The 16,446-nt window shown below is 44.6% G+C and overlaps 2 protein-coding genes across 2 annotated transcripts; both read right to left on the reverse strand.

Annotated features, from left to right (window-relative positions):
* Window positions 1-2,192: 2,192 nt before the first annotated feature.
* LAJ45_08672 (uncharacterized protein) lies at window positions 2,193-2,813 on the reverse strand (the record flags this gene model as incomplete). The annotated part of the gene is made up of 1 exon (XM_046118221.1): window positions 2,193-2,813. One exon carries the CDS (start codon window positions 2,811-2,813, stop codon window positions 2,193-2,195), a length of 621 nt encoding a protein of 206 aa, XP_045968498.1.
* A 7,260-nt stretch (window positions 2,814-10,073) lies between these two features.
* Window positions 10,074-11,496, reverse strand: LAJ45_08673 (uncharacterized protein; the record flags this gene model as incomplete). Its single annotated transcript, XM_046118222.1, has 3 exons — window positions 10,074-10,328; window positions 10,431-10,640; window positions 10,702-11,496. The coding sequence occupies 3 exons, from the start codon at window positions 11,494-11,496 to the stop codon at window positions 10,074-10,076; spliced, it is 1,260 nt and encodes a 419-aa protein (XP_045968499.1).
* Window positions 11,497-16,446: the final 4,950 nt, after the last annotated feature.

Genomic DNA, 16,446 nt, shown 5'->3' on the forward strand with positions numbered 1-16,446 from the left:
GAACACACATCTAAATATCTCCACGGATACAGCGGGATTGCGATCTGGGACTTTCCTCCATGTGATCACGGACATTAGGTACTCTACAGACAGATATCCGACTACGATCTGTTTGTTTTACGCTTGTCGCCGTCCGGCGCTCCCCGCTCAGGTCTTTAAACTATTGAGGAACCACGAGCTGGGATGGAAACAATTGCTCTTGACGTTGATATCAGTTTGATCATTTTCCTCTTAGCTCAACGTGTTCTTTAAAACCCTATGTAGGTAGCTCAGACTTAAACGGTGGCCTGCGCATGCGGCAATCCCTACTCTACTACAACCTACCTTCCAAGTGCACCAATGTCCGTCTAACCTCATATATCCAAATTATTATCCAAATTATTAGCCCTATGTCTTGGCAGGCCCCCAAATCACTGACAACCCAATATTAGTGAAGGTATGTAGCAAGGCATTTTTCTCCACCCTGAATTACCAGCAGAGAATCCAGAGCCACAAATAGAGTAAGCGCCTGATCAACTAGGAAATTTTAAGATTTTGTGGAGGCAAATCCCACCTCGATCCAAATATCATTGGCCCAAGCCGTGTTATGACGAGACAGGTTATTGGCTTATTATTCAGCCCTGTATAGTAATCAAACAACGAGTGACGAATCATGATATTGGAGAAGCGGCTGAGCAGGATTATTCCCTCGTAGGCTTTCTATGGAATGCAAATGCATCTTGCTGCATCTCTGAGTAAGACCGCTCCAGCGCGTGGAATGTAGACCAACGGCCCTCAGACCCAACCATATATGAAATACCAACTCTTGGCTAAATATAAGCCGCTGTCTGAACCTGGGTTTCTCGATCTCCGGCATGAAGTATCGTAGCTATCCCTCTTCTATTTTGTGCCATCACGCCGCCATGACCTGATGAGGAAGTAAAGAGATTAAAATATCACATGTATCATTATATCTCAACAGTTACTTTTGAAAACATGATTCGGAATTCATGGCAGAAACTTCGGCAATTGACTTTTTTGAAAAGGTTTTGCCCGTCTTTTAGGCGCATATATATATATACCCGTTTACCACGAAAAGAACCAGAAAGTGCAAGTGACGGAAACAGGGATAGTTTGTATGAGAGATCACCGCCACTCCATACAAATAATCCTTGCCCTGAGCAACTGCATTTTCTGGTTCTTTTCGTGGTAAATAAGTATATCGCACATCGATCAATCGGATTTAATCCCTTAGGGGCAAATAGTGACAGCGCATACGTGAGATTTAAGGAACGGATTTTATCAGCGATTTCCATATAATACAGTACTACACACGTTATAGGCTAGAATTTCTGCAGACTGCATGTAGGACTTGAGCACGATACGCCACCTCCCAATATTTGAGATGTTGAGTAATAACCCTGATTTTTAACTCACACCCAAAGGACAATGATGTCACTGTTGTTGCAGCAATCTTTATATTGGTCTTATGAAGTATAACATCCCAAACAAGAGCATACGGCGGGAGTGTTAACAAGGAAAGCCGCAAACACGTTTGCAAATATGAAATGCTTCGAGGTGCCAAAATGAGACGAGGTACATGATTCAACTAACTAAATTCATCCACAAGAAAGTTTTGTATGCGGGTGAAGGCAACTTGCCCTAGGATGATACAGCTGCTGGAATGATGACAACCAATGCAAGATACACATAGCAAATTATATCCGTAACTGAAAAATGATTGAGTACATGACGGCGCCAGTTCACGGCCTCCCAGCCGAAAAGAAGAGAGAGTGTGTATTAACTTGTATCAAGTTCTGCAGATTGAAGCAGGGCCGAAACAAAACTGAAACCAGCTTTTATCCACCTGGTCCAAGCTTCCAAACCCATTTAAGGCAGAGAGCAAACGAAACAAGATGTAATAGAACAAGAGTACTACAGTCTTTTACCGTCTCTTGACGAATACTGCCACTTGACGAACAGGGATTCCAAGTATGGAAAGAAATAGTCAAGCAACAGCCAAGCTACGAGATCTCCGGTCCTTTTAATTTCTATTGGCCCAAAGTCCCCTGTTCGTCAACTGGCAGTATTCGTCAAGAGACGGTAAAAGACTGTAGAAAGAAAGCAAGAAAAAGTAAAGAAAATATGGTATTCGTCCTATATGTTACCTATCCCCAAAGAAAAAAAACAGCTTGTGTTATCTTTGTTCGTTCTCAGGCCGTAGTCTTTGCAGCGGCAGCCCCCTGCTGTTTCTCCTTCAACTTCTTCTCGCAGTGCTCCAATTTCCCGATCACAGACTCCTCCCACTTCTTATCCTTTTCGGTTTCCTCCGGGTCCAGCATCACCAGATCCGCATACTTCTTGTTGCACTCGTATACATCGTCCAACTCGATACTTTCATCGCACTCACAGAATGCAGCGACCCGTCGCCTTAACATGCCGGACAAACTGTTGATCGCCGTGCCCGTGGGAGCCTTTTCAAAATTCGGCAACCCTGTCACTTCGAAATCATAATAGACATCAAACTTCCTCGCGGCTGTCTGCATATCGATGAGATCCATAATCGTGTATCCATCACACATATCCTCACATTTCGGCAGATACATTGTGAGCATAAACTTCCACAATCGATATGTGGCCCTGTGGTAGCGCAACACCTCGCACTCTGTAAGAGGGCGCTTCCACCATCCCTCTTTCCATTCGTTGTGCTTTCTTTGGAGATAATTCACGTAGCGGGCGTTATTCTGTAGTTGGGCGATATCATCCTTTGAGAGGCGCAAGTACGGACCGGGGAGAGCGATGACATCATAGTCAAGGTTCTTTTGTTCGAGCATAAGGTTAAGAGCATCCGACCAAGGCTGGAAGTTTTTACGTGCGATGAATGGTGCGATTTCGTTGAAATTCGCAACCCATACATCGTTAAAGACGCGATGAGTCAAGACAAGGGGGGGACTAAGGCAAAGCTCGGCAGAGCTTTGAAGATGTCTATGATGATATCGACAGGTAAGGTATGAAGGCGGAGCGGTTCAGAGGAATCCATCTTGTTAGGCTGATTGAAATTTTTGGTATTGGGTCGTTGTAGTGTAGCGGGATCGAGAGGTTACAGATGATATTTTTGGGAAGGAGATGATGTTGATGGGGAAGCGGGGGAGATGGGATCCAAGCGCGGGGAGCCTGGTTCTGAGCTTAATATTCCTTTTCCCTGCTTTATGGACTGTTTTACTAGTAGATCATTGGTTGTCTGTTGCAAGAAATATACGGGCCAATCGGAGGCTCACCGATCATGTGATCATGAGTGTTTCAATTGAGAAGTACTAGCCCTTGCAGTGCTTACCTACAATCGTCTCATACTCAATTAAATATAACATTACTCTTTAGAATACATAATTATAAAGGCCGGAATTATTAATATACTAATACCAAAGATAGAGAGATGGCCAACCGTTCAACGAGTTATCATGGACCACCGCACCTATAAGAGCGGCACAATTGTATAAGCAAAATAACACTAGATTATCTTATCCTATACAGAGTTATCGGTTTTCTGAATATCACAGCCCCAGATAAACGCCCAGGGACGACGAATTTCAGAGCGTTTATACCCTACCAAGTGTCCTTTACTCCCTCCCCCGAACATCTCGGACTCAACACCAACAACCAACGAAGCCCTCTCGAATTCAAATCGTCGTGGGTTCCACCAAACGATTCTTTTATCTTAATATATACTGAACAAACATTAGTGTCATCTCTCGCTTAGCCGATATGGCTGATGGTGATCTGAAAATGCCGGACTTCGTTGGGCTGAACCCAGGCCTTCTGTACGCATGCCTCGCTAGCTACTCACTTCAATAGAGCGCGGGATATCCCTGGTGCACGGATACTTGAAATCATCGCGGCTTTATCGCTGAAAGTCAACACGAGGTTCAATTTGATAGATGCCCGCTTGGGTACTATGTGAGTAGACGTACCAGGTTTATAACAGGTCTACGTTCTTGCTGATTCGGGAGTATAACTCGGTGGCTCAACGAACGAACGGCCACGCGACGTATTTATCGACGCCTTTGAGCTCATTACGCGACTCACGAAATCGAGATGCCGAAGATTTCCCTCGAGATTGGGGGTCGATCGATGCCATGAATTGCGGTAACCACAATGAAACTAATTAAGTTCGTCGATGATGCGAGTTGGACGGTGATAATACGAAACGACCTCGTGTTTAAATTTTATGCTATGTCAGTTGTCACCGATACTTATATTCTGCAGAGGTTACTATATTAACTCAGGGAGTGTCACGCTAGTCCGATTCGATGGGTTTCCATCTATTCTTTTTCGTCAATTGGCGAGCAGGTAGTTGGGCGTCCCTAACTCGAACCTAAGACCTCATCTTTCAGGAACTAAACATAAGGAAGTAGGATTCCCCTTAGGGACGTAGAACTGTGGAATATTCGTTAGTAAACGATAATCGCATCACGATAACATACGTAGAGAATATACATTAGTATTTCAGTTCATCATAAACTGTTAGTACAGCTCTTATTTCTTTCTCTGTGAAATATACTCGGGCGTTCATTAAATCCATGGTCGGATATCGTTGCAACCAAATCCCTACTAAGAATTCCGAACACATGAGTAGACCTTTTAAGCCACCGTCCGTTGCAACAAAAAAAAGATCGGCGAAAAAAAAGATAATCCTCTACTAGCTATACGAGGTTGGTGTGATCAGGTAAACGCAGTTAATAGCCATGCTATCACGGTTGTACTTTTGATACCATTACAGTGGCCTCTGTGAGCGGCGTAGAAAATATCATACTTGCTACCTCTGGCTAGTAGAGGTTGTTTTTTTCTCTGGTGGCTTAAAAGGTCTAGTATGACGTCACCGAAAAATTGTTTCCATTTTCGGCGCCACAGGCAAAGCGTACCAGGCGCTGGTACCTAATATTGACAACTTATCAGCTCAAAGTTTAATCCGGCTCTGGGTAGTACCGCCCTAGGTCTTGATAACAATCAAAAACGATCAAATCCCTCCATGTTAATATAACCGCAAAAATCGATTTCAATCACAGACGATCACTCGTTTAGAACTACATATATCTTGGCATTCACAAACTACATGTTGCTTCATAAGAAAACTCGAGTTGGGCTCCTAACCATGAGTAGAGACAAGACAAGTCAAGAGAAAACAAGGGAAAAACAGCCGCTTCACCTTAATTCTACGTATATGAGAACACCGCTTGAAATAAATAGGAATCCGAATTGCGAAGGGGGCGTTTGTCCCGGGCTATACATTCAAATCTACTTGACTTGAATAACTTCATGGAGGCCTAAGACTCGTTAAGCGCGTTTAACACACATATTTCTCTCACTTAATGTAATGGACTGACTCAAGTCGAGGCACCAGCTAGGCTTCTGAGATGTCACTATGGACACTGTGAGAAATTGGTAGATGGTGCGCCTGCTATGTTAGACACCGTATACAAGTATTTAGTCCTCAGAAGCTAAATGGTCTGGGCCTAAACTAGGGGTACTGGTGGGTGTAATACTACATGTAGTTGGCACTGATCACCAGCTTCAGTGCTTTTTAATCGATCTGTACTAACAAAGGCTAGCGCGGACCTTTGTCATTTATATCTATCCCATAATCCGGTGCTTAGATGCTGTCTATTTGACAGAATATTATAATTACTAAAAGAGGAAGGGTGGCAGCCGAATATGTGTGTGATCCAGACACAAGCCACAGCTGAAAATACGCCGCCCGAATCAATAGGCAGCTTTAACGGACTATGGGATAGACCAAGATACCAACGGCCGATTTTAACATGGGGAAAAGGGTTGTTTGGGTGAGGAATATTTGAAATTGAGGGAGGGAGGGCCAGGTTAGGTATTTATAAAAGAAATGACTGAAACAACTGAAAAATGTAGTGAATTGTAAAGTTGTAGTTATAATAGGATATTGGCTTTCGGTGCTTAACTATACTGATCATACCCAGCATACATCTATAATATGCGGTCTCTATGGTACCAGCCACGACAAGCCTAGATGGTGGCTACTATCCCAGATGAAAAAACGGTTTACTGGGTGATTTAGGTGCTAATAAACCACATTTCCGAGTGATTATCTGGCCACACGGGATAAACTATGGTTTTAGGCTAGTTTTGGCGGTGGTCATTAAGCCTGTAATAACTCCATCAATTAGCCCTGTCCGCTCCTCGAAAAAGGACAATCTGTAATTCTAATGATGCCTACAGATTATTAAACAAAAAAAAAATGCCTACAGATTGTTTGTCTTAGAATTAGACCCCCCCTTCGGAAGGCGAGATAAATTCGGCACGTAGGGGGTTTTGTGAGGAAATACGACAGGCCCATCGTCACCGGTTCCGGCACCGTAGAATATTCCTTGGTCACAGGGACAGTACCAGTTTCCATTAATCATCTAACTACATCAAGCGTATTCCTCATGAAATGTATCTCGAACGGTAAAGACACATGTATCTATACCCGTCTGAGTGACTCGTGACCATATAGATAGAGGGCAGCGAAACATCACAGAGATTTGGCCAGCCTAGGAGCTACTGTGTGAAAACAAAGTTGTACAAGGTAAGGCGCCTCAAGCATTCCACCGGGATACCGTCTCAAAACCTGGTAAGCCCAGCATTGCCGAAAAAAAGTCATTGAAGATGTTTTTCCCTCTATCCTTTTCCCGGTGGCAAAAAAAAAAAAAAAAAAGGAAGATGAATTTAGCTAACCCCTGTTTTCAAAACGAGAAGAGTCTCAGGTCATCTCAGTCCTGCATCTGCGGATGGTGTAAAATCCGTTCAATGAGGGGTAGTGGTATGTAGCTGAGTGAGACAGCCATTCAAGGAACCTACTGCTCTGCCTACTGTTTTAGACCTCAAAAGAACCATATTCAATCCCAACATAAGAGGAAGCGGGGATGGCTTCGGAGGTGCGTGAAGAACTACTTTAATTTGATCCCTTGTAGTTACGGGCATCATGTAGGTACTTAAAGTACATGCATGTAAGCAACCCCAGCTAGATTGCATGAATCTACATGTATTCTTACTATAGCCTACCTAGCATAAACGCATTACGCTCATATCGAAGAGCCTACATACAAGTAGGAGACCTAGAGGAGTCTACTCTAGAACACGGCTGTATGTACCTACATACTTCTCTAGCTAGAGTTGTAACTTGTCGCGCTATAGTGCATACCCTAGGGTGCTATATCACTCTAAAACATGCTGCTAGCTGCTTACTCGAAGGGTAAGAGGTCTTGTGTAGAGCAGAGCGCACACAGGGATGCCTGTGGATCCAACTTCGGTAATCTGTGGTCGGGACTCGGGGGTATTGTATTCAGATCCGGACCACCGAATGTCTCGGGATGTGGTGGTAGGTTGGTAACACAAAAGCCATGTGTAACACGAGAAAAAAAATCAAATCATGACGGTGTATTTCGAATTCACTGCATGATGTTTCTCTTCGTTCCGTTCAATCCTTTGCATGCCGAACTTGTTTCCCATAGTCTTTAACGGAACACAGCATCTTCCCAAAGCTCCCTCACTTTCCTTTGCGCCATCCGGAGACAGGAGATCGCAAACAACCGTGGTTTTCGCCGCGCTGGTGATTACATGTAGTTGTGCAGGTAGAACCCCTCCTTCCTCACCATGCACGGGGTATGAAAAACGGTTCCCCGAAGGCAGCACAGCAGAAACTATATATGTAAGTCAATTATACCCCCTCCCATTCACACTAACTTAGAGAGAAGAGATGCAGTCTTTCTATCACATAACGGATCACGGGCGAGTGATTGATTCCCGGTCTCTTCTAAGAATATTATAACCGGTTTAACCCGTTGAACGAGACAAAGGGAAAAAAAGATATCGTGGTATGTATTCTTTGCATGTGGTACCTACATACATGTATCTACTGCGCTAAGCTAACTCGATGTTTTGGCGCTCTAGAACGATCCCTACGCATACTTGCTGTAACCTTGCGAGCTAATCCACTCTATCAGTTACAGTACCTACTCAGGTAGAGTAGATACATACAGCACCGTTGTAGCTACTGGTATCTCATTGGCATGTAAGTAGACTCGGTGTGATTTAGCCGGATTAACCCCTCGGTACTTACCACAGCAACTTTCTGCGAGTGAGGGGCCCTGCCCTCTCGTCCAAACGGTTATTAGATGATGTCGGCAGTACACCTTTAAAAAAAAATTCTTTCGTGATGGTTATCTATTTTCTTTCCTTTTTCTGGTGTTCCCCCTTCTTCGGATGAATGAATCCTTGGTTACAATTTATCAATGCTCGACCTTGGCGAGGGTGGGAGCTCCCTGGTATGCATGGAAAGATTGTGCGCAGGGTTGTCGAATTCTCGTTGGCTGATTGCACGTCATCCACATCACGATAGTAAAGGTACTGTACCTCTTCTCGCACGAGTAGATACAGCTTGTGTTACGATATGTGCATGCATCCAACCCGCCTCTAGAAAACGATAATCCTTCAGGTATCAACTCTGGCTTCTTTTAAGATCTTATAAATGGAACCCTACCACAGTACGTACATTCTCTAGCTGGGTATTCGATGGGGTAGACCATGGACGAAAGCCATGCAAAGCACATACGCATTTGTCTACCGGTCCTCTATCCTTCTTCCGATTTCATAACGAAACTACATACTTACAATAGATTAACATTTACCGCGGCCGGGCCACACACCACACTTGATAAGTTCACAGCCAAGAATGGGGGCTTGTCCATGCATTCGATTGCGATATCACATTATTTAAAGGAAGAAGGGTGGTACCTGACGTGACTTGACTTACAGGTAATCAAAAAAAAAAAAAAAAAAAAAAAAACTATTTTGGTGAGATTTCCCGTGCAGGAGTTACCTACATGTGATAAAAAAGGAATCAGATTCATATGATTCAAAGCCCGGAAAAGAATGCCGAGTATTTTGTTTTTACCAGTGGATTGTTGGTGTTTAAGCCTTGAGAGTACGCCCGAGTGCACAGGTCAAGGGCCCAAGTGATCATTGGTGGGGAGGGAATGATCGCCAGAATATTCGTAATCACAATAACCATGGATATGGCTACGTTCCATAATAAGCTGGTTGTAGTACTGAATAGTAAGCACCCATTGCTGTTGGAGCACAGTAAGGAAAAATACCTATGAATCTATGATCTTAAGCCTGTTGTTGATTGAAAGTATATCAAAAAATTTGGCTCCATAATGCTGTATCACGAGATACGGGACGTGCGAGGATCGATCGATCATGGCTCACGCTGCCGTTCACAACTCATCACTCGAACCGCGGACCTGTGTACGCACATATATAACGGCGCCATATCACCCGGTTGGACAGTAATTCAAATATTTCAAACACAACTAGAATTGTCGATTGACAGAGACTACAGAGTCTGGTAGAATTATTGCGAAAGTCAGAACTAAAAGAGTGGGCTTCTTGGTCCGTGCTCACTGCAGAAATTCTTTTAAGGGCCAATAGGACTATCGGGTCACGGAAAATCCACTTTCGCAATAATTCTACCAGACTCTGTATTCTCTGAACACCTCCCACGTATCATATTTCTAGATCGTGACAGAAAGGGAAGCTTGGAGAGAGTAGAGCCTTAATGATATAATTTTTTTAATAAATATTATTTGTACAACCACCTGACTAGAGGTGGCTACAGAGTACCAATGGTCATGTAGGTACGCCATAAAACGAAAAGTGAAGAAAACAAAAACTCCAAAGGGTATCGTGAGACCAAAATGAAAATGAGTCATACAACATTACCGGCATGACAGGAGAACGTAAAAATAGGCCTCAAAAACGAGACGAAATGTACTCCACACACCCGAACAGCATAAAACAGAAATGCAATACACAATCACCATGCACCAAAATGAAAACCCAAGCACAACCAGAGATGCAGACAGACTTTTTTCTTAACCGGACCCAGTGAGACAAAACAAAAAAACTTCACCAGTACGTTCGGGAAAGACAATGTTCAGAATAACAAAAGAAAAATGCTGGGCAGTTTTGCGTTGTGATTCTCCGAGGGTGATGGAGATGGAGATGAATATTTGGCCCAAAGCTTATGCGAACCACTTCCTAAAAAGCCTTGTAGGAGTGGCACTACCAGATGCAGGCGAAGAATCCCTTCTAGTCAATGAGCCGGAAGATGATTTTCTTCCAATGTTGGAAAGCGAGTTTTTGAAGCCAGAGTTCTTTCGCGGAGGCTTTTCTGGTTGTTCTTCGCGAGAATTCGTTCTTTCGGCTTTGTTCGAGGCTTGGCGATCAAGCTTATTGGCTTTCTTTACTTGGCGCTTCTCTTCTCGCAATCTCTCAAGCTACAAGAATATGTTAGAACGAAGTTGCAGAAAAATTAGAGGTTCATGATCTAGAGGTTCATGATCTAGAGGATTGTATGCAAAGACCAGAGTAAAACTTACTGGGCCCAAAACTTCTTCCTGTTTATCGCTCCATTGCCGGTTGGCTTTCTTCAGTTTTGTTTCTAACAATTTTAACTCCTGCTCCTTCTCTTCTGTCCACTCCTCATCAAAAACAGAATCCTCGACCTCCTCATCCCAGTTGCCCTCTGGAGTAGCTCTTCCAGATACATTCCTTGAACCCTGTACAGAATGGTTACGAGCACCACTCATCTATTATCCAGGTTAGTAAAAGAAAAGATTCTGTGGTCTAAAGCAAAGGATAGCGGCGTACCTTATAATCATCCCATCGCAAACCTCCAGCCATCAGCCTGACTCTTTCCCGCTCAGCCTCAGCATTCATTTGCTTCAACTGTTCCCTCTCGCGCTCAATTGTCTCACGCTCAGTGCGTAGCATCTTCTCGACCGAATCCACCTTGTTGACCTTGTCTTGCAATGTTTTAAGCAGACGGAAGTTGGCGTTCGATAGGTTTACCAAATCGCCAAGATCGCAAATAAGAGGGTGACCTGATTGAAAGCCAGGCCCTTGAACTGCAATCTTGTCGGTGGAAATTGACGGGGTGACAATAAAAGCCTCGGATTCCGCTAGGCAGACGGACCCACGACGAGATGGTGCTGGTGATGGGCTCATGAGACGAATCTGATGAAGGTTCTGGCAATGGATTTGTAGCTCATTGTTGGTGTCTTGGAGGGTTTTTAGCAAACTTGCAGTCGCAGAACCAATTTCTGGGGTAGCTGAATCGAAGCCAGGGCCACTGGTCTGGATTGTCAAGCTAGGACTCTTGGGAGCTTCCAACGGAGTCAGTTCCCCATCCCTCGCTGTTGTAATCTCAGCTGGGGCGTCTTTGAGTGTTACACCAGCATTCACTGGTGGGGCGATAGCCTGGCAGTGAGAGCAACGAGCAGAGGTGACATTGGTTTTGTCGTTGGCTGCAGAGGCGGAGCAAACTGATAAAGTGAAGACCGACCTGACAGATGTCAAAGAGTTGGCTCTTCCAAGGCATGAAGTGGCTTCCACAGGGCTTGACATTGGAGGGGTAGCAGCTGGAGTAATCGGATCCATCAACATTATGTGTTGTTTCTGTAAGGTGAGAAAGATGGGTATTCTCTTTCGATGAAACTATTAACTTGGGAACCTGAGTGATGAAGAAGTAATTTGGGAGGGGATTCAATGTAGTTATAGTTGGGCAGTTTTTAGATAGAAGGTTAAAGAGGAGGAACGAAAGTGATTACAAGCACACAGCTAGGATGGATGACTAGCACTCGGATGATGCAAGGGGGGTGGGAGGGGCCGTAAAGGAAATGTGAAATGATTCGGCGACAATTGCAAAACACGATGATGCAGACAGTGCAGACAACTGCAGATGAGACCAAGAGTTTACAGGGAAGCTCGGAGACGGAGTTAGAATGGAGACATGAGTGAGGAGGATCGTCAGCTTTATACAACAACCGGGGGTGAGGGGGCGACGATGTTACTTGAACGCGCACGACTTTTGAGAGAGAGAGCTCTCTCAATCAAATTTTTTCTCTGAACGGGATGCTTTCTGCAGCAAAGCTTGGTATGGCACAAACCATTGGTAGGTTCCTTCTATTGGTAGCACAAACATCACCAAGGTACTACAGTCACTCACGGGGTGAAGGCGGATCCTGTCTATGGCGGTCAGGGATTTGAGGCCAATAAAAGAGTTAGGTTTTGGACGCCAAGGGCAAATTACTGCAAACAGAACCATCAGACAGGATCCGCCGTCAGTAGGTGAGCGACTGTACTACTCGTTCGTCTGGGGAAAGCCACAGGTGTCGTTGTTTGCAGGGTGGCCCGAGGTGCTATGCCCAGTTCAGCGTATCGGTACCGGGAGCTAGGTTCACAGGTCCAAGCAAAGCAACATCATACCACATCTGTAACCGTTCCCTTCCCTCACACACACCTTCGTTGAGCCCTCAACTGTTTTTGTTTTTTTTCCGGACCGAGAGGGCGTGAAATTCATATCTTGTCTACATGGAGTTTAGATTATCCCCGACTCCACTTACCTATTGCCGGTGGAAGTCTCTACTCACCAATGCCCATAGCTGGTGCAGTCATCCGCACGTGGGGGTGGATCAAGGGAAGGGTAAGGATAGTAGTAATATTATCGTGAGCTCAGTACAGGGGGAGGTGAAAGTCTTTTCCAGAAGTCGAGTTTGAAACATCTGTTGAGCCTCCATTATCGGAACGTGGAAGCTCAAGGATGCTTGCTGGAGCTTGGGTGGAAACGGCCCGAGGAAAGCTGGGAATGCTGTCGCTGGACATTGGTCAATAGAGCCACGTCAAAGGGTGGTTGGTAGAAGGAGGTAGGCACTCTACATTAGGGACATAGAACATACATCATCTAGCGCCCATAGCACCCTTCAGGCTTCAAGCAACCTCAAGTGTCACGACAACACTGATTCAACGTCTAAGTGTGTAAGCAATAGCAATAGAGCGATGGCCAAACAGTACTGTAATTAGCGAAAATACGGTACTTAATTGCAATCTTGGCCTGAATGACGAACCTGAAGCATTCCGGGTTGATATCATTCGTTGGCTGTCCCGGTGCTCGGCAGCTTGCCGACCTTGCAGTCTACTTTGTGCCATCTTGGCGCAAATTTTCCCGATGCCTTTCTGTGCTCGATCTGCCTTTCGGCTTCTTCCTCTCTTTTTTCTTCGCTTCTTTTCTTATTTCTTTATTCCTTTCTTTTGCTTAAAATGCGGGGTTTGCGTTTACATGTGCAGCTACCATAATTGTACATACATACATGTATCCATCCTCTTTGACCTCCGGCGCGCTCTGATGAGTTTCGGGAACCTATCAATGTCGTTTACATATGATGATCCGCGGTCTCTGTCATTGTGATGTCGTTTCTTGCAGGGGCCGCTTCGGGGAGTTTACTCGGACTAGATACATACCCTTCATCGGCCCGATTGTTGCGCCCGCGTTATGCGCCGTTGTGGCTGAGCCTCTTAGTGTGGCTTGAACGAGTGATGTGTTGTGAATGACTTTACACAACGTCCCGCCTGTACCCCCTGAACAAGAGTGGGTACACATCTAGGCCTCTTTTAATCCAGCCCCCAAGGCAGCGTTATCATACATGGGAATCTAATATGCCAACGTGTACAGACCGTCTTATTTTCCCTACCTAAGGAAGCGCTACCCAGCGTACTAAACACGTCAGGCCAACGTTTCTCCACACATATACCCCTAAGAGTTCACGATGGACATTCTTGGGTACTTAGTTCAGAGTGGTTTTGGCCTCAATACGAATACCACTGCCTACTATGCATGATCCATTTCAGAGTGTCATGCAGCACGCGAGCCCCATGGTCACGAGTAACAACCTAAACCCCGCAATATCCACCGATCTGGATCTGGATCTCGATCTGAACTACCCCCAAGGATACTTCCTCCTCCATCCCCCTCATACTCATTGCATTTGCGAAACGACTGTCAGAGGTGCAACAATTTTCTTCCTTGTCCAGGCTGGTGGGAAATATGGGGAAGCGACAATCCCGGGTAGGGAAGCGGTCGGAGCTCCTTGCTCCTTAGCTTAAGCTTAATTTATTTACTTTGCTTCTTTTTTGGGGGGGTGTTTTTCTTAGGGTATGCGCTGGTGGAGTGATCCATTGGTATTCGAACGATCAGGAGTTTCGATCTCAGATGTTTGTCTCGTCCACTCTTGGCAAAACGCCCAGTACACAAACAAAACCACGACCATAAAGCGTTTGTCACCACCACAAAGGTTCCAAAGATCTTCTAGATACAACCTGGTAGCGTCTTTAAAATCATCTGAGAACTCTATCTGTTTACTCCTCCTTCCGTCTGCGTGATCAATCTAGGCCGATATCCAATTGGACTGAACGGCTCGATCTAGGACGGAAAACATCTAGCAATCACTTTAAGGTTACTAAACGGACAACCAACTCTCTACACTGCCGAGCTGCTTGAGGTTAGGGCTGATATGAGTGTGGGGTGTACGTGGGGGTTTAAACAGAACCTACAAGTTAATAGAGTAAAATCAGCTGAGCTATAGGGTGAAAACGGTTTTGTTTCTCCGGTACGCCCCCCCCCCCCCCCAAACTCTGAAACGCTATCGTGAGCTCGAACTACGAATTGACAGATTTCAACTTTCAAAAAATCCGATCCAGAAGGCTTGTTTGAGCGGAGCTTATGGCAGTTTACTCCGAACTCCGATCTAAGGGAATGATCTGTGCGTATCAGGGGATTTCTAACCTATCTAGGGGTTCACGAGTTCACCTTAGTAAGTAGCGGCTTTGTATATTCTGCAGAAGTTGCGCATCATCAACTGACCATATCTGGGTGATATTCGATCCCAAAGACGCATTCAACGATGATCTACAAATTCGACCGCCAAAACTCGAAAAATTGGCTATCTCCGTCCAGGGACTACCGCTTGAATAATTGGTTGGATGGCATCGATCTACATCAGAAGTATCCCATACAAGTAATTCTGATCTAGCCAATTTTTCGAGTTATGGCGGTATATATGTCTTGGCACCATGCACTGATGTGCCTAACGTCTAAAGACTAACCAAAAGGGAAATATACGGATGGTCGAAGTCGGAGGTTTTATAGAGCTATTCCAACGCTAGAAATATCTTTTGATAACGAGGGCTTCACTCCAGCCTTTCGGTCTCATATTCACTCCTTGAAAGACTCAAATAGGGGGTTCTGGCTATTCATACAAAGTCAGTAACCACCTACCAATATGTAGGAATTCAATGAAGCATTGGACATGGAGCTAACGGCAGTTGTATAAACCGATACTATTTATAACCAAGTCAAAGCTCACTACTGGAAGCTCGAGAACTTGCATAGTAAGCCGCTACTAGCTATCAGACATCCAACCCTGAGGTTCGTTCGACAATCCAATGATGTAGTTGCCGGAGGAGATATTGCCATTCTCGGCATGCGTGATCGGAGGATTTCTTTATGTAGACGCGAATTCGGCTATGACTTCCACATACACCCCGATAACGGACACTTATCTTTTGACATATGTTTCACTGATTGAGATGCGCAAGCTTAGATTTTTGCGAGTGGTGCCAACGAGAGAATCCGTGTATCAAAATTTTGATGTGAAACTCAAGCTACACGTGGGTTTAAAGCAATCATACGATTGTATTCTAGTTTCCGGAATGGAATCTATTTGATCTCGTTAAGGAGTAGCTGCACAATATGGCGGTAAACCAATGGCCTTTATTCTCGAAAGAAGATCAGAGAAGGACTTTCCATTAGTGGATGCGATAAATTGTAACTAATATGATTAGTAATATCATGATTTGTCTTTTTAGCAAAAGGAAATACTATACTACTCTAGAGTATACAATCTGCACAATTCGTTATCTAGAATGATGATCTCCCAAAATAGTAGGATCAATTCGCGTAACTATAAAGGATCATTCAACTAAAACAACAGTATGATGCCAAGTATTGCGGTCCAAAATACCTTTGGCTGATTCAGAAGCAGATCAGCAGAACAGTAAAGATCAGTTCGACAAACAAGGCGCAGTACTTCGGGATGAGCCGGGTACTCAAATTGAATCCCCAAAACAATCAACACGAACAGGTTTTTATATCAGCCTTGTAAGTGTGGTTGGTGCAAGGCATCATCCTGTGTTACTACATATTGCGCATGCGCCAAGGCCATCCCTTCGTAGATGGGACGCTCGGACCCTATACAATACAGCCCACAATTGCATTCGTTCGATATATCAACACTTTCTCCTATCGATCATATGTCAACAAGCAAGTACTGCGCAGCATAAACAATAGTTGGAAAAGAACCTAGCATGTGTCCTTAAATGCATGCCGAGTCAGTGTTTATGATCAGCAGCATTAACTAAACCTGATTGAGATTTTATGAGCACATATAAACTACCTACGCTTGGTATCCCATAGTCCGTTAAAGCTATTGATTCGAGCGGCGTATTTTCGGCTGTGGCTTGTGTCTGGATCACACACATATTCGGCTGTCACCCTTCCTC

This window comes from Morchella importuna (genome assembly GCF_003444635.1).
Source record: "Morchella importuna strain M04M26 chromosome Unknown Morimp01GS031, whole genome shotgun sequence".
In the NCBI taxonomy this organism is placed as follows: domain Eukaryota; kingdom Fungi; phylum Ascomycota; class Pezizomycetes; order Pezizales; family Morchellaceae; genus Morchella; species Morchella importuna.